Raw genomic sequence first — 20000 nt, forward strand, 5'->3', positions numbered from 1 at the left:
TCAGAGTACGTAATGCACGCAATGGTCTCCTTGGGAAGGAAGTGGCAGCAGAAACATTAGATAAATTTAAATTAGGCAGGCACCTAAAAGCATTGGAAGGAGAGGGGTGGAGGGATATTGGCAGGACATGTTAGTCATGTGTGTGTGGATAGGTGATCATATATATATATATATATATATATATATATATATATATATATATATATATATATATATATATCGTTTATGATTGTGAAGTCTGTGAGAGGGTCTCATCAGAAGGTGAATGTCTGGTTAGGGTGTGTGCATTCCTCACCGTACAACTGCCTTCATGCATGTCCCCCCCCCCCCAACCCCTTAAATTTATTATATTAGTTTTTCATATAAATAAGAGAGTCAGCTTTAATGTGAATTTCATTTGCATACATAACATCTCCCCCCAGTGAAATAGTCCATATTTCGTGAAATAGCCTGACTTATTTATTTAAATTAGGTGTTGGTGGAGCACCGGCATGATGGACCGAATGGCCTCCTCATGCATCAAAGTTCCTTGTTCTTACTTATGTGAATAAAATTATGCAATTCAAGTGACACAATAACTGTTAATTTGTTATCACGATTTTGTAAAACTATAGACACGTTTCGCCTTATTCACCTCGCGGCATATGGAGTTATAGATAGATATATAGATAGATAGACACACAAATAAATAAATAAATAAAATTAATGTCTTAAAAGTGGAGTGCAGGGGTAAAACAGGAATGCCACAAATTTCCACATTTGATGCCTTGCATCAGAAAGAAGAAGGAATGAGTCATTGATGAGCTAGCTAGGTCAATGGCCACATGGTAAAGGTGAGCTACAGTGCGTGCATTTGGAGTGTGGGTCTCATACCGCAGTGAGAAGTACCATTGCCCACGACACAGGGAATGCCATGCGAGATGTTCACACCGGCAGGCCCCTCGAGCAACTGCACGAGCCAAACCAGCTCGCAAGAGCAGTTCCATGGGTTTCCGGAGAGATTTCTGGGTTACGTGAGCAACACGGGAGGAAAATAAACGAGGCAGGTGATGCTATATACGACCTTCATGAATTATATGACCGAGAGTACTCATTGCTTCATTGTCAAACATTAAAGCCCCGAAGAACCTGATTTGGGACATTCTGCTTTTTAAAATTGTTTTGATGAATAAAACATGAAAGTATGAAATAATAATCTTTTAGTAAAGGTTAAAGGTGCAGAAGTGCAAGACCGGGAGAGCAGACAGTAGGATCAGTGCAGGGAAGGTACGGAGAAGGGTGTAATGGAACTTCATGTACATAGGACTCGTATACATGGAAAAAAAAAGTGTGTAGCAGTTATTGCAACATTAGGAATAAAAAAAATGCTGAATGATAATTATCGTTTACGTGCACTAACTTACCAAGAGTCACGGCACATTATTTTCAAATTGTGAGAATTACTCTTATGCCCATCTGCTTTGCGTGACCCACAATCACCTGTGAGAGAGTGGGCACCTTCATCAGGATGATTTCAACGATTCCAGTCATCTCTATATCAACCATGGGGAATGTCATTCATGAAGAGGAAGACTATGCGCAACACCAACCTTTCTTGATCTACAGACATCTAACGAACCCCGTCATGCTTAGTGAATGTATATTGGGATGGGATTCATTTACAGGTTCTTCCCGATGTTTTTATCATTACCGAGGTGTGGCTGTGCCTCTAATGCAGTGCTGCTACACATTAGAGTGGAAGTCGCTTTCTTGGCAGGTCACCTCGCCTACTCTTTGGGATCTCGAACATCTATCAGTTAATGCCAGCAGACAGAACACTCAGCTTAATATCCATCCAAGGGCACAGCACCTGACCTTTGCGGCACACCTCACCTGCAAAGCATCAGGGTAACAATTTCTAGTCGAATCAGGAAACGAATCCAGATCAGCCATACCAAAAGCAAGTCCGCTACCAGCTCTGTACCACCCTGTCGAACATGAACCTTGGGTTGCATTACTAGATGCAATAGATGCAAATCTTTAATCAGGTCAAACATCCACGATGTGACGAAAATGTTTGGGGAGACTCTCGGGTGTCATTGAAGTACCAACACAGCTACTCAAGCCTTGCAGTCTACAGGATACCAAGAAAGAACAGCTTCATACAACCGTTCCATTCAGCAGGCTCAATGTGTGGCATTGCAAGGCTTTCTGCGACGAATCCTGCAACCTCAGTGTCGAAACAGGATTTTGGGAGAGACAAGTTCAACTACACATTGTTCAAGTCTGACGCCAGGGTCGATCCATTTCATATCGGCTTGAAAACAGCAATTGGAAGATCTGAAATGATTAGTGGACACATCCGAATGAGGAACGGTGAGGAATTGCATCACCAGCCAATTAAAAACTGGCAACAGATTTTATAATGAAGATGGTGGCTTTTGTTGGTGCACAAATGCCTTTTAAAAGATGTTAAACGTTTGGTGAATCGTCATTAAAATTACCTGCATCCCATGACTTTTGGTATCTAAGGTAGTGTATGCTGGAGGATAAAATACCATGCAATGCCTCAATGATATTGTTATTACTTATTCTTTTCCAAATTTGTATGTTTGTTGCATTTACAAGGAACATCCCATGCAAGGAAGTGCGACAAGAACTCACAATTCAAGGAGGTTCAATTTTATAAACGTCTCCCACTCCATGCTGGGCAGCTGGTTATTCGAGAGATCACTGAAAAGACAAGAAGACGGTACACGTTTAATTAGTAATGACGTCACAATACGGTTTTGTCTTTTTGTTTGTTGTTGCTGGGATTTTTACACCGTGCCAATTCAAATTTCAAACGCGTTTATCACTCTGCAGCCACACCAAGCAAATAAACTGCTTCGATCGACCGAGCACGTAAACAACCAATTGAACATCAGTGCAAGCACAGGTGCACGGACTCACAGGTGCTTCAGCAGCGGGTTATGCTGGAAAGCCAAGGCCGAGACGAACGAAAGGCTGGTGTTTGTGATTGTCCTGGAACAGATGGTAAAATGGAAAACGACTTTGCCCGCTGCATTGAAATAGACAAGAAAAAATTGTTCATTTTTATGATCACGGCAAATCACCACCGTGTTCGGAAAGGATTGTCAAACGTACAGGTTCTGTAGTCGTGGAAAGGGAGCCAGGGCATGGTCTCCGAGCTGGCGGGGGGCCGCCTGGTTTTCAATGACTCTGTAAGGACGAACGGACACGCGTCAAGGTCTTCCACGATGAGCCCCCCCCCCCGCCCCGAGTTCGATACCGACATATTTATAACATCAAAAGGCATTTACAAACGGAAAACGCTCTCCAAGTGATGAACGGTAGTTATTGTCGCGTCAATGCATCATGCACTCGCTACGCGCAAAAAGCGCATTTTCAGCTCTCGGATGCGCAAACTGTACAATGATATCCGAGCGACATAGAGGGAGGTAAAAAAGGACGGGTTGAGATCCTCACATTGTGCCGAGCTCGGATGCATCATCCGTAGGAAGGGAGAGCACGCCGGACACTCCAGAGCCAGAACAGACTATCCAGTCCAGGCCACAGCTGCACCCCGCTGGACACGGAGCGCCGGGATCTGAGAGCAGCGAAGCCAAAGTGGAAAAGAGGATTTGAAACCTGAAAGAGTTCATGGTGAAGAAGGAGCTGGGAATGGCGTGCCTGCGAAGCCTAGCCGAAATGGAGGCAGAGGTGAAATCGTGCAGGGAAGGCAAAGACCGGGTCGGCGCGAAGCCGAAGACAGAGCGCGCATCCCACTCTTCGGGGGCTCCGCGGTGCCGTTGCGTTCTCAGTTGTCAGTGTGCGCAGCACGGGCGCAATCTCTCATGCGAGCCGTTTGAGGGGCGGGAAGAGTATCGGGCCGAGGGTCGAGAGGAGGGGAGGATGGTGTTGAGCTTTGTACTCAGAGACCCAAACGCAATTGGCTCAAGGTTCGGGTGGAGGCAAAATGCGCAATGTCAGAGATCACATAAAAGGGACCAAAACGACAGTAAAAATGCATTCTCGTCGCATATAACTTATAATAGACATTTTAATATCGATAGAAGTCTGAAGACGATGATGGTTCACGAGCGGTCTTTGACGATGTGGATTATTTCAGAAGTCGAGGATGAGACAATGTGATAATGTTTGACCAAGTTATAAAAATGATCAACATGATGTTGTACGAGTGACGGGTTATTAGCTGAAAAATGTCGAAAACCCGGTTTCGTTCAACAACTTTCAAAATTTGACCTTTGCATCACCTTTAAAGGTCACAAAACAATGTTGTGGACATTAAAATAAGGAAACAGGATACGTGCTATAGCTTATTGTAGTTAGTTCGTCGAAGAAGGTCGAAAACCCGGTTCGATTCCCACAACTTTGAAAATTTGACCTTTGTGGCCTTTAAAGGTCAAAGGTCAAGGATTATGACCTTTGTTGCAAAACTTCCTCCAGAACATTCCAGGAACACTATAACGTCATATAGGCTATATGGAATTTCGCACTCCTCGGATTATCCATACTTTGATGAAATCAGCGTAAAAACAAACTTGAAGGGGGCGCCACGGGCAAGGTGTTCAAGATAGAGAAAAATGGTTTCAAGACTTTAGGTGGGGAATGACCTCAAGATTATGCATAAAAATATTGTCATCCGAGCTCTCAAAGTTTGGGCGGTCGTATGATTTTTATGTCAAAATTCCAAATTTTCAAAGTTTTTGACCTTGTGACCTTGACCTTAGGACGAAAATGAAAAATCGGACAACGACAAGTTTTAGATAATTCATTTTGCCATTCAAATACCGAAGAACCCATTCCATTCAGTCAATTCTCGAGGAGAAGATAGATTTTTAATCCGACTACCCCCGAAAAATGGCTATTTTTGGGGGCGTGGCTCCACCCACAATGGGTGTAGCCACGCCCTCATCCAAGAAAACACAACTCGACATTGATATCAAACATATAACCAAGTTTCATCAAGATCGGATCAAAGTCCATGGAGTTATGCTCTGGACAGACAGACGCACAGACATAACGAATATAGTGGTCACTCTGGCTGGCGCTCGTGAACCAATATGTCACCCATTTGTTATGCAGTGTAACCAAGGAAACACAAAATTATAGCATTTGGATTGCGCTGAATAGCGATGACAGCGACAGATGTAGCTATGATAGGAAGTTGTGGAGAAAGTCTCATCAAATTGCTCAAGGAACAAAAGGTTGGCCAACTTAGACACCACCACGTCAGAATCCATCATCATCACATGGGTAATGCTGCATCAAATCTCATCCACCACTCCTCGGAGTGGAACAATCAATTATTTTTTTTTAATCCCTGGTTTCCATAACTCACAATGTCATGGAATCGTTTCTTTTAAATCATGGAATTACATTATAAGAGACGTGACCCCATTCACAGCCGACCATCTCTTGTCTTCAAAGTCAAGACTTACAAGTTCCAACCCCCTACCCCCTTCCTATTTACAAACCCATGCACTCCAGAGTTATGATCTATAAATATTTCACCGTTTCTCCCTCACAGCCTTCCTCCGTTACATCCCCTGTGGGATAAAATTACAAACATTCATATGAAGGAGGGGTCTCGATCCATGTTTGGAAATACCCTGCAGAAGGAAATCACATCAACAATGAACTTATGTAAACTTACAAATCGTCCTTTATATCTACAATGAGCCTCATTATACATCGACAATTATGACACACAATTCAAGATTAAACAGCCATAGGTTGGCAACCATTGTGCAGGCGAGATGGGCCAAATGGCTAATTTGGCGGCGAGAGGGAGGCAGCATAATTTGCCGCCTCCCTCTCGCCTGACAGAGAAAGGACCGCGTCAAATACATCAGTTTTGAAGGCAGTGAAGACCGACCGAGCTGAAAACGGCAGCTTCGATGGGACGAGATGTGTACGAGGTACCAGGTATCACACCATCTGACATGCGTTTGTGGCACGGCCTGGCCCTGCAGCTCGGCGGGACTTGTTGACCCCATGCTGCCGGGACAGAAGGATCGAGCTTTGGCGAACTCCCTCTTGCAAAGTTCTACCTGCTGAGGACAAGAAAGACCGAGTTTCGTGGGGTTGAGAACCATGCCGAATACAACAACTTAGATGAGAGTGTGAACTGAGCCATGGACAGCAGCTTTGTAGGGAATAGGGCCACACGGGGAGCGCCCGTAGTTGAGCCAATTGACCTGTGTTTTGGATGTGGCCTGGCACCCTGGCCTTGCCATGCGACTTGTTGGGTTTTGCCGACTCTATCCCGTCAAGTTAGAATGACACCGAGAAGGAAGAGACCGAGACTGGGTGTACCCTTGAGGCCGCATGGGAGGTTGCACGTATCTACATTGTCATTACTTTGGGGACAGAGGGGGAAAGAGAGAAATGGATAAGGAGACTGCTTGGTCCATGAGTCATGGTTCCTTGCTGGGATGATGATGGATGCTTCAGGACTGGGAAACGCTCTGTAAAATGGAGCATGAATTAGGAGACAGCTTGGTCCATGAATCATGATTCTTTGCTGGGGTGAAAATAGAGGGTTCAGGACTGGGTAAGGCTTTGTTAAATAGAGCACAGATAAGGAGACAGCTTGGTCCATGAGCCGCCTTCCTTGGTGGGGTGAAGATGAATGCTTCAGGACTGGGGAAGGTTCCGTTGAACAGAGCAAAGATGGGGAGATGGCTTGGTCCATGAGTCGTGGTTCCTTGCTGGGGTGAAGATGGATGCTTCAGGACCAGGGAAGGCTCCGTTCAGTATTAGAGACTCGTGAATGGATACGACGACTGGTGGCTATGGCGGTGCATACACGTGCACACACAGACACGTACATGAATCATGATTCTACATACACATGTAACACATCTCCTCAACGATCTACCGGACTTGGTAGTAGACGTAGAAAGGAAATAGAGAGCGTGAAAGTGGGTGCTTCGAACCCGCAAGGTGGTCGTTGACTGCCACACCACATCTTGCGGTGGCACACCACACTGCAAAATCCTCCCTCCAGGTCTTCAAAACAGCTGTTCACCACCATCTCATATCTTCCCCCATTCAAAATCTTGATCTTTGCTACCCCTGGTGGTGGTGGTCGTATGGCAGCTTAGCTGCCGGGGTAGCTATCATTTCTTAAAGCGTGACTGTGTTGCTGATGCAGTGCCCCTCTACCTGTACACACACTGGAACTGGTACTCATTTCGCCGACCTCGGAAGGATGACAGGCTGAGTCAACCCCCTGGTCTATTAATTCAGTGGCCGACGGGGATTGAACTCAGGACCCTCGAATCGCAAGCCGCCGCCATAACCACTGAGCCATAACCGAGTGCTGAGTGTAACTCGGAGCAGCTAGAGCAGGATATCCCTAATCTTTTTCTGTAATGTGTAGCAACTCTTTCCAATTCTAGGAAGCGCTCTGAAGAAAAAAAAAAGAGTGAAAAAATATTTGGACTTAGAACCCATGTATACCTTGGAGGATGCTGTTATGGACCAGGTCAATGATGATTTTGATGCTTGTGAAACGAGGGATTCTTATTTTTGGACCAGAAGACACATCTGTCAGCCAATCAAAAAAGTCTGGTCTCACAAGAGAGAGACTTATAGAAGAGCAAATGAAGGATGCTGAGCTAAGAGTGCTCGGTATTTGAGTCCTCTTGGAGGAGGATATTTCCAAATTCCCAGTTTGCAACTTTAAGAAAGACAGGGTCTTAATGAGGAAGTGGAGACCACTTGATATATCAGCGGATGATGAATGGAAAGAGCATTATCAAATTGTAGTTCCGAAACTGCAACGGAATGAGATCTTGAGTTTAGAGTATGAGACACCATTGGCAGGTCACCTTGGAGTGAATAAAATATGTCACAAATTTTTGACACATTTATTTTGGCCGGGTTTGTGACATGATGCGGAGTTTTGTAAATCCTGTCACTTATGCCAGATGGTAGGAAAACCAAATCAAAAGATTCCTTCGGCACCCTTAAAACCCATTCAGGATGAACCCTTCAGTCAGGTTATCATTGATTGTGTAGGTCCCTTGCCAAAGACTAAGGCAGGTAATCAATACATCTTGACTATTAGGTGTGTGTCCATGAGGTTCCCAGAGGTGATACGTCTCAGAAAAATTGCATCCCCAAACATTGCCAAGGCATTAGTTGAGTTTTTTACTCTTGTTGGCTTACCTAAGGTCATATAGTCTGATCAAGGATCAAATTTCATGTCAAAACTTTTCCGAAAGGTTTTGCACAAATTGGGAGTGAAACAGGTTAAGTCAAGTGTTTACCATCTGGAATCACAAGGGCTTTGGAAAGGTTCCACAAGACTTTAAAAAAACATGATGAGAACACTGCTTTTAGTCCAGGCAATCGAGCCCATTTTTTCACTTGATCGGGAACAAATTGCAACAGAATTTTTTTAGCACAATGCATTTCTATGAGGTCCCCACAACACCATACTAAAAGTCCTAAGAAATCCCTGTTGCGGAAATACGTCTAATTTGCATAAATCCAATATAGCGGCCAATTATCAATATTGTACCATATCTTTGCTCACAGATGACATATTTGAGTGATTTCAACTTCTAGAATGGGTATTTTGTATACAAGGATGCATTAGCATACTTTTAAACTTCCCTGGAACAAAATCTCATGTGCATAAATCCAATATGGCCGCCAAATATCAATATCTTGCCAAATCTTTGCTTTCAGATGATATATTTTAGTGATTTAAATTTATATAATGAGATCTTTGGATCTCCCATTTCGGGGAGGTAGCAAGTGCAGATCGTGAGACAGATTGTGTAGGGACAACAGCTGTACAACAAGATATATGTACTTTCATAAACTATTTAACAGCAGCAGCAGAACGATGACAGAACAGTATCTTCTACCTCTACTATAGAAGAAGTGTGTTCAGAAGAGGTGTTAGGAAGACTCCAAAATAAACTGAATGAGAAGAAAGAAAAGATGACTATGCGGACAGCAAAACTCTGGGTGCAGTATCTGAACATGGTGGACATCCTGCGAAGATTTCTTAAAGCTGAGCGGACAGGCAACTGGAAATTACACCTTCAATCAGTACAAGAAATGTTACCATACTTTTCAGCATCTGGACACATGTTATATGCAAAGTCTGCATATATGTATACCTCCAAATGATGCTTAATCTGCCAGAAAGTCATCCAGATGTCCATCAGCAATTTGAGAAAGGATACCATGTGGTGAGGCGCAGTGATAGGTACTGGGCAGGACTATCCACGGATCTCACAGTTGAGCAAGTGCTGATGAGAAGTATAAAGACACATGGAGGCCTGACAAGAGGAGAAGGAATGACAGAAACTCAGCGTTTGGTGTGGGTCCTTTCCATGCCAGCATGTGCAAGTATCAACGAGGCCATGCAGAAGCTCAGTGGCATCTCATTTGAAACCAGTGACCAGCATAAAACCTGTCAAAAGCTACACCAGCTAGAGATGTCAATGACACCCTTGATCTTATCAGCTATCTCAGGGAGAGAGATCCATTCGCACGGGATCCGTCCCTGTTTAACATTACAAATGGCATGACAGCCCAGGAAAGAGTCAACGTTGAAAGATCAAGAACAGTTGGAGAAAAGATTCTAGCATCCATGGTTGGGAAATCTGTAGAAGAGTTCACCTTCCGGAAATGTGATCGAGCAGTGACACTGAATTCAAGATCAACTGTCAAGATCAAAGGAGAATCTGTGAAGGTAGATCCACAGTTGATCTTCCAGAGACTGGTAACTATTGGGGAGCGCTGTGCAGATCTACAGTCACTCTTCAAATATGAACTGTGTAGTTACCCCCCAGCATTGTTTGAATCTTCCTTCCTCCCCCTGCAGGCCAATAAGGCTGTCCTTACCGATGTTCTCTGGAAGACCATGCAAGGGGAGCAACGACAACCAATTGGAAATGTCCAGTATATTCTCGATGGTAGTGCGCCACTTCATCGTCTACCATGGCCAAGAGGTTCCACATATGAGAGTGTCAGTCAGCTTTATGTCACATATGTTACACATAAGTATGGGGCTGCTACCATTATCTTTGATGGATACCAAGACGGTCCAACAACAAAAGATGCCACGCACATGAGAAGGACAGGGGCTTGTTCAGGCATGACAATAAACTTCACTGGTGGAATGGTTATACAGTCCAAAAAGGAGGAATTCTTGAAAAATGTGACAAACAAACAGCGATTTATTGTTTATCTTCGTGACAAACTAGAGTGGGCTGGGTGTAATATAGATCATGCAAAGCATGATGCTGATGTGCTCATTGTCCAAACAGCTGTTGCATCTGCAAGAATCAAAGACACTGTCCTGATAGGGGATGACACGGACTTGCTCATCCTCCTACTGCATCATGCTGAACTGGATGCACATGACTTGTTCCTGGCCCCAGAGCCCAAGCAATCAGCAAAAAAGACCAGGATATGGTGCATAAAGCAGTCTAAGGAATTTCTTGGTCCTGATGTTTGTGACCATGTGTTATTTATCCATGCAATCCTTGGCTGCGATACAACTTCTCACCTGTTTGGATTGGGAAAGGATGTGCAAGTCCGTGTTTAGCCGTGTTTTGGGAAACCGTGTCCGTGTTTTGGGAAAGAAAGTTTAGCAGTACGGAAGATCAAGAGTGTTGCCCTGTTCCGTCATCAAGCTGAGGTGTTCAGCCAAGAAGGACATGTGGCAAAACAGGACATTATTGCAGCAGGAGAAAAAGCACTTGTGTCATTATATGGTGGTGCCAAAGAACAAGGACTGGACACTTTACGATACAGGCGATTTTGTGAGAAGGTTTCCAAGAGCACATCTCATGTAGAACCTCAAACTCTACCCCCAACCTCAGCAGCTGCAAAGTATCACAGACTCAGTGTATATTATCAGATGATGGAGTGGAAAGGAAGAAGCATCAATATGAAGCCGGAAGAGTGGGGATGGCACATGGTGGATGGACAATGTCTGCCAATACAAACTGACCAGCTTGCCACCCCATCAAAACTACTGGATGTCATCTGCTGTAACTGTAAAACAGACTGTAATGCAAAGAGGTGCACATGCAGAAAGTGTAGTGTGCATTGCAGTGCTGTTTGTGGAGAATGCCTTGGGATAAGTTGTGCCAACTCACAGCTACCAGATTTCACTGATGACAATAATGATGACCTCAATGGGCATCTTCAGTGGGGTATTCATATGCCTGCAATGAAACACTCGCCAAAGAAGTGACTGTCTTAAATTTGATCACAAAATATCAATATTTGGTGGCCACATTGGATTTTATTAAATTCATCCATCATTTTATTTAAACCCATCCAATCAAAATTTTAAACTATCCCAAATTTAGCCTTTGATCCCCGCAACTATTCTAGAAATATAAACCGCTCAAACCTGTTGTCTGAGAGTAAATATATGGCAAAATATTGATATTTGGCAGCCATATTGGATTTATGCAAATGAGATTTTGTTCCAGGGAAGTTTAAAAGTATTCTAAATGCATCCTTGTATACAAAATACCCATTCTAGAAGTTGAAATTACCCAAATATGTCATCTGTGAGCAAAGATATGGCACAATATTGATAATTGGCCACCATATTGGATTTATGCAAATTAGACGTATTTCCGCAACAGGGATTTCTTAGGGCTTTTAGTATGGTGTTGTGGGGACCTCATAGAAATGCATTGTGCTAAAAAAAATTCTGTTGCAATTTGTTCTCGATCAAACCTTATTTTGCCTGGACTATTGAGTATGACAAGGATTGGGATGAAGAGGTACACTTATTGTTGTTTGTTGTCAGGGAGTCTGTTAAGGAGTCGATGGTATTCAGTCCTTTTGAACTAGTGTTTGGACACAGTGTGAGGACCATTGAAGTTTTGAAGGTACAGTGGCTTAATGAGAAGTCACGGCTAAATTTGCTGGATGATGTGCCTGATTTCAGAGATAGGTTGGCAAAGGCACGTGAGATGGCAAGAGAGAACTTCAAAGGATCACAGGACAAAATGAAAGCTAGGCATGATAGATATTCCATGTACAGTGAATTCAGTCCTATAGTGACAAGGTTTTGGTGTTGCTTCCAATTCCAGGTCAGCCATTACAAGCTAGTTATTTTGGACCTTTAACTCATTGAAAGAAAAGTCAGTGCGACTGATTATATTGTTGCGGTTCTGCAAAACCGCATGCCTCTAAGGCAATGGCACCCAACATACAGTGATCCCCAGGCAGTTATTTCATTAGTCTCCATGTAGTTAGTCCTCCCCTCATGTCTAGTGGGTTAACGGGACGAAATGCGTTGCGTGGGTCTCATAGTTAGGTCTAATAAATGTCTCTGATTCATACTCTGACCCCCACTCTAACCCCTTCCTTTTAGCCATAGTACATAAGCATGCAAGCACACACAGCATTGAATAGATAATTGTTTAAAAGCACACCACGATGCCTCCTGTGGCTCAGATCATCCACATCCCCGCTGCACACGACACAACCCGCACACGGGAATCGCTCGCCATTATTTCATTAAAACCTGTGTGCCAGTTCCCAACTAGCACCTCACCTTACTTCGCACCTTGCTCACCAAATCTCACCAATTTGACCACAAATGCCTCCTGTATACAGGGAAAAAGATTCCAGCACCCTCTCGTAGCTCTGCTTCGTGACAATTCGCCACTCTATTTTGAGGAGCACTGTGCAGCTTCGGATTGTCCTCAGAGCCGCGCAATGCTCGACTATGCAACAGACGCTAATAGCTCTGCCGCGTCTCACCGGGGACGTCCCGGGTGAGCGTCCAGAATTGATACAGCCCTCATCCAGTTGCCAGACCATGGCAAGACCGGGGGCAATGAGGAGCGGTCGCGAGAAGGACGATCCGGGAGTTTGGTTCGGGTCCCGGGTGTGCATTTTGGCTCATGAGGGAGCCTGTGGGTGGTGGGCAAAGTTTGCTGCCATCCAACATTCAGACTGCACTCGCTGCACATTCAAGACTGGGGTGCCATCAGTTAGGAAGTTTGTTTTTTGGTCTAGGCTCATGCAAGAGCTGGCACACAGACACTGGGTACTACCGACATGTTGGTGTAGGTTGGGCCAACGCTGTTTTTGGCAATGATTTTTAGATGTACATACATACAGAGAATTGCCTTATTTAATATAGTAGTATGCAGTTGTCTAATGCTGAGCCTGTGTGGTTGTGTCGTGTTTTTTTCCTCCATCTATTACTGATTCATTAAGACTGTCAACTATTCAATCCTGGGATGAGAAAACTGGTAAGTTTTACTTTGTGTAGTATACTTTTAAGCGTATAATCACTCTGTTTTAAAAGTTTTGGCTAACTTAGAGATGGCAATCAACAACGACAGCGGTGTATTCAAGGTTCGCTTTTATTTTTCACAGTAAATAATGTATGATGCACATTTGAATGGTTTTATGTCAAATATCTTGTTGTGAAGAACCAAATTATATGGTAAGTCCCTGAAAGTGGTTGACATATGTATGGACATGCAAACAGGGGACAAGAACATTAAAAACGTACAGCCAGAGGTTTGAATAAGGGAGAACAAAACAGTAGGGCAGGGAAAACAAAGCACTCACTGCACATACGCAACGCTTATTGATTGCACAAAATAGTATGGCATGCTTCTCTAAATACATGTTAAGAATTAACTATCGTTCTACTAAACAGTTTCATTAACCCTCAAATATCATTCCAACAACATTATGTGTATATGACTGTATATACTGTCAACCCCCGACATTCGCGGCGGATACCTTCCTGAAAAATGCTGCGAAAGTCGGGTCGTTGTTTCAATGGGAAAAGTGGGGATAGGTTCCCGGTGCTTTGTGACCCCCTAATAGGTTCACAGGGCCACGAATGTATATATACTAGCAAATACAACCCGTCACTTAACTGATGGGAATATTGAAGGGTGGGAGAAAGAGGGAGGGGGGAGCTTGGAAGGGGAAGAAGACCGAGGAAGAGGGGGTGGGGAGAGCTACGCCTCAGGAAACATCGCTATACACTTTGGGAAAGTGGGTGGGAATGAGGAGGATGGGGGAGGGAAGAGGGTGGTAGGGGGAAGGGGGAGGGAGTGTGGAAGGAGGTGAGTGTGGGCGGGGGGGGTGATGGAATGGTGTTTGTTAAGGTGGGTTGAGGGGGAAGTGGGAAGAGGGGCTCTGGACTTGTGTTTGGTATTGGGGCTTGTGGAAAAGTGTGGGGGAGGGGGGGTAGTGCAGGATTTAACAAAATGGGGTAAGTTAAAACAGCTTGCGGAGACCTTCCAGAGAAGTTCATGGAGAGGGGAGGGGGTTTGGGAGGATTAAGTGTGAGGGGAGGGGGAGGGAAGGCATCATGATGGGAGTGGAAGGGAAGGGAAATAATACGCCCAAACAGAAACATTTTCTTTTTAACTGCCGGGTTCTATTTAAAACTGGGCAGGAGCATTTAAAACCCACGCTATATACCAAGCAAAGGCCTGCCTGCATGCAGCGGTTGACTCACTCTTAATCTGATTCGCACAAGTTTCACTCTGGGGACGCCGTTCAAATCAAAAACTAAGCTGCCAGTCCTTAACAACCCCCTTAACAGAGAATGACGGTGGGGGAGGAGAAGGTATTCACACCCCTTGAATTTTTCACATTTTGTTGTGTTATAGCCTGAATTTAAAATTAATTAAAAAAGTTTTTTGTTTCCGATCTACATAAAATACCCCATAATGACAAAGTGAAAACATGTTTTTAGAAATTTTTACAAATTCATTTAAAATAAATAACTGAAATGTCGAGTCAATACGTATTCAACCCCTTTGCTATGACACTCCAAATTGAGCTCAGGTGCATCCAATTTCCTTTGATCATCCTTGAGATGTCTCCACAAGTTGATTGGAGTCCACCTGTGGCCAATTCAATTGATTAGACATGATTTAGAAAAAAACACATCTTTCCCACTGATAAGGTCCCACAGTTGACAATGGGAGAAAACGTTCCATCACAATCCCACAACAAAAGTGAAATGTCAAAAGATATCATGATGCTAAACTATAAGAGAATTGCGGTATCGTATTGTGGTGTCATTCTACATTGTTCTTCTTCTTCTTCTTTTTCTTCTTCATTCTTCATCCATCACAATCCCACCAAAGTCTTCTTCTTCTTTCGGCTGCTCCCGTTAGGGGTCCCCACAGCGGATCATCCGTCTGATCCGCATAGTGATTTGGCACAGGTTTTACGCCGGATGCCCTTCCTGACGCAACCCTGGTCGCCTCTTACGACACAGGGATATGGTACACCTATTTTAACCGGGGTATACACCGGCCCAGTACAACTGGTGCTCATTTCGCCGACCTCGGAAGGATGACAGGCTGAGTCAACCCCCTGGTGTATTAATTCAGTGGCCCAACGGGGCTTGAACTCAGGACCTTTTGGATCCCAAGCCGCTGCCCTAACCACTGCACCAACACACCAGGCTTCAATCCCACCAAAGTAAAATGTCAAAAGATGTCATGATGGTAATCCATGAGGATTGTGGTGTCATATTGTGGCATCATAATGTGGAGTCATTCCTACCTTGTTTGGTTGTTTTTTTGAGATTTCATCCCTCTATGTTTTTACATTTTTTTTAAATGTCTTTTTTTCTTGTATATACTAGAAGCACCCGCTCCCTACGGGAGCCGTCAAGGGGCTCATGTTAATGCCTATTTTACTCCAAGGGGTCCCAGGATTACACACCCAAAAAATGGTTGCGATCGGTTCAGCTGTTTTTGCGGTACCTGGGAACAGACAGACGGACGGACGGTGAATTATAGTAAAGATGCGAATGTCACAGGGCTGGCGGGATGGCTGAGAGATACGCACACTCACCTCTAAACTGTCTAGCATGGGCTTGAATCTCGGTCCAGCGATAAACTGTCATCCTGGTGTTTCACAGGCAGGGAAATTCATCAATGCGTGCCACCTCTCAGATGGACATTCAACTGGAGTGTCCCATCTGCTGGCATTAGTTTGGTGGACGTTAAAGATTCCACGGTATCCTTCGCAAAAAGTTTGTGAGGTATCGCTGGCACCATGGCTAAATTCTAAATTCCTGCCCTAACTACTGCTGGGAAAGCAATGGCAAACCACCGAGTATAACCCTTGCCAAGAAACTGCTTCAGCAGCATCGATGCTCGGTAACAGAGTATGATCCATTAGAACATACAGTAATCACAATAAAACATTTAATATACAATCAGCAAACAGCACTCTTGCAGGTTTTGTTTAAATACAGTGTATATAATTAAATGCTGCTTTTTGGGGAGAGTTTTGCAGAGAAGTGGGACAACGGATTTCGCTTTCCGATTCTGACACAGTGGTGTAGCCATGGTCTAGGTCTGGTATCTTTGTCAGGAGTGCCGTTAGGCTGTTGAAGACTTACCAGTTTCAAAATGTAAACCAGCACGTTATTGGTCATGCTTCTTGCCACTCTTCCCTACCTTGGATATAAGACTGTATTAATAACAAAAAGTATTTGATTCATTGAGTCAGGGATCTAAAAATAATCAGTCGCATCATGAATCCAAAAATCCAAAAATGTCAAGCAAGGACAGAACTGATTATATATATATATATATATATATATATATATATATATATATATATATATATATATATATATATATATATATATATATATATATATATATATATATATATCACAAATTACAATACAGTACTGAATATACTTTCTCTGTGGATTATTGCATGATGTAGTGATAACTAAACAAAGATGGAGAATCACACGAATCCAGCCTTTTACTTTTAAAAACGGTGATTCAGCAAAATGCTGAGTGTCTACAACAGGACATCTCTCCGCATATTGCCAAATGCCCCCTTTCCACCCCGTGATCAATCATTTGATGAAGCCATAACGAGTGGGGGTCAAGCACGCAGTCACGCCCACGATGAAGAGCTTTCGGCAGGTCGATAAGTGAACTTTGCTTTGTGTGTTAGCGGGTTAACCTGCACGAGTGCACCTTGGATTGGGGTGGAGGGGGTGGAGTTGGGTGCTATTCGTACTCATGGGGATGCGGAGATGGAGTGCCGCTTAACACGATCGGCTCTTTCGCCCCAAAGGAGCCATAGTCTGAATCCATGCACAATAGTGGGTTATGCGTTCCCAACGAGCACGTCAAGCCTTCATATATGCTTTCAAGGGAACTTATCGTAATTCTCTGAACGACCATGCGTCTCATGTATATGATCACATCGATTGTTCTAAGGAATTGCAGTAAGTGGTGGGCACATTGGGAGCTACGAAAACCGACAGCACCGTTACAAGGCACATCCATTCCCATTAGGACATTGCACCGGCAGAGAAACAAACAATATGTCCACAAATTTCCGTTCCAAATTCAAATTGTAATAAGTAAAAAAAAACTCATGAAAATGGACACAATTTTATCATGCTGTTTACTGCACGTTAAAGAACATTTCTCAAATTGTTATTGTCAGGATTTGTAAAGATAATCATCCCAATCCAAATTAACTTAGGGGACTGGGCTTGAATGTCTCACAAACATGTTCAACATCCTCACCACTTATGCTCGGATGGCCTGCCGGCATTAGTCGGTAAACATTTCATCCTCTGCTGAATGCTACTAGTCTCCATAAACGTTTTGGCCCACTCAAGAATCGGGTTTCTTGATGATGGTTCCCCTCCATAAGTTTGCCTGAAGTTTCATTGAACCCGTGGAGCTGATTTTGGTCTCAAAATAAACCAGGGAGCACAACCACGCTTCTTCATGCGGGGACACCATTTGCAGTAAAAGGGACGTCACGTGTCACAGGAGAACCTGGAAACGAAAAAAAGTCAATAAAACCTTAAGAAATGTTCTTTCACATGCAGCAAACAGCATGGTTGTATCTCATTGCATTATGATTTCGAAATATCACACAATGACAAACTAAATCACGCCATATCACGCAATGACAAACTAAATCAGGCCATATCACACGATAACAAACTAAATCACACAATATCACTTGAAAACAAACTAAATCACGCCATATCACACGATAACAAACTAAATCACGTGATATCACGCAATGACAAACTAAATCAGGCCATATCACACGATAACAAACTAAATCACACAATATCACATGAAAATAAACTAAATCACGCCATATCACATGATAACAAACTAAATCACACAATATCACATGAAAACAAACTAAATCACACTTTAACAAACTAAATCACATGATATCACACGATAACAAACTAAATCACGTGATATCATGCAATGACAAACTAAATCAGGCCATATCACACGATAACAAACTAAATCACGCCATATCACATGATAACAAACTAAATCACACAATATCACATGAAAACAAACTAAATCACACGATAACAAACTAAATCACATGATATCACACGATAACAAACTAAATCACGTGATATCATGCAATGACAAACTAAATCAGGCCATATCACACGATAACAAACTAAATCACACAATATCACATGAAAACAAACTAAATCACATGATATCACACAATAACAAACTAAATCACACCATATCACACGATAACAAACGAAATCACGCGATAACAAATTAATCACACGATATCACATGATAACAAACTAAATCACACCATATCACACGATAACAAATTAATCACACGATATCACATGATAACAAACTAAATCACACCATATCACACGATAACAAATTAATCACATGATATCACACGATAACAAACTAAATCACACGATAACACACTAAATCACGCGATAACAAATTAATCACACGATAACAAACTAAATCACACCATATCACATGATAACAAACTAAATCACACAATATCACATGAAAACAAACTAAATCACATGATATCACACGATATCACACAATGACAAACTAAATCACGCCATATCACACGATAACAAACTAAATCACACAATATCACATGCAAACAAACTAAATCACGTGATATCACACAATAACAAACTAAGTCACACCATATCACATGCAAACAAACTAAATCACTTGATATCACACGATAACAAACTAAATCACACAATATCACATGCAAACAAACTAAATCACGTGATATCACACAATAACAAACTAAGTCACACCATATCACATGCAAACAAACTAAATCACTTGATATCACACGATAACAAACTAAATCACACCATATCACATGCAAACAAACTAAATCACGTGATATCACACGATAACAAACTAAATCGCACCATATCACATGCAAACAAACTAAATCACACGATATCACACGATAACAAACTAAATCACGCAATATCACATGCAAACAAACTAAATCAAGTGATATCACACGATAACAAACTAAATCGCATGATAACACACGATAACAAACTAAATCACGTGATATCACACAATAACAAACCAATCACACCATATCACATGCAAACAAACTAAATCACGTGACATCACACGATAACAAACTAAATCACAAGATAACACACGGTATCAAACTAAATCACGCGATATCACACAAAAACAAACTAAATCACACCATATCACATGAAAACAAACTAAATCACGTGATATCACACGATAACAAACTAAATCACGCGATATCACACGAAAACAAACTAAATCACACCATATCACATGAAAACAAATTAAATCACACAATATCACATGAAAACAAACTAAATCACGCCATATCACATGATAACAAACTAAATCACACAATATCACATGAAAACAAACTAAATCACGCCATATCACACGATAACAAACTAAATCACGTGATATTACACAATGACAAACTAAATCAGGCCATATCACACGATAACAAACTAAATCACGCGATATCACATGCAAACAAATTAAATCACGTGATATCACACAATAACAAACAAAATCACATGATAACACACGATAACAAACTAAATCACGTGATATCACACGATAACAAACTAAATCACGCGATATCACATGCAAACAAACTAAATCACACCATATCACATG

The 20000-nt window shown here is 42.5% G+C and overlaps 1 protein-coding gene and 1 long non-coding RNA gene across 2 annotated transcripts in view; both read right to left on the reverse strand.

Moving 5' to 3' along the window:
• The window catches only part of LOC147015253 (NT-3 growth factor receptor-like), a 116759-nt gene extending 112743 nt beyond the window's left edge, over positions 1-4016 (reverse strand). The window contains exons 1-5 of the mRNA XM_085849833.1: positions 3469-4016; positions 3127-3201; positions 2932-3003; positions 2644-2712; positions 874-1004 (exon numbers count right to left, since the gene is read on the reverse strand). Coding sequence (XP_085705959.1) covers positions 874-1004; positions 2644-2712; positions 2932-3003; positions 3127-3201; positions 3469-3644 — 523 coding nt within the window. The 5' untranslated portion in view covers positions 3645-4016. The remainder of the gene's footprint in view (positions 1-873; positions 1005-2643; positions 2713-2931; positions 3004-3126; positions 3202-3468) is intronic.
• A 13406-nt stretch (positions 4017-17422) lies between these two features.
• The window catches only part of LOC147015254 (uncharacterized), a 59923-nt gene continuing 57345 nt past the window's right edge, over positions 17423-20000 (reverse strand). Inside the window, exon 2 of the long non-coding RNA XR_015050255.1 lies at positions 17423-17822. This is a non-coding gene — a long non-coding RNA (uncharacterized LOC147015254). The remainder of the gene's footprint in view (positions 17823-20000) is intronic.

The sequence above is a fragment of the Eptatretus burgeri genome, chromosome 12 (genome assembly GCF_056783735.1).
Source record: "Eptatretus burgeri isolate ZD-2024b chromosome 12, Ebu_testis_v1, whole genome shotgun sequence".
NCBI classification, from domain to species: Eukaryota; Metazoa; Chordata; class Myxini; order Myxiniformes; family Myxinidae; genus Eptatretus; species Eptatretus burgeri.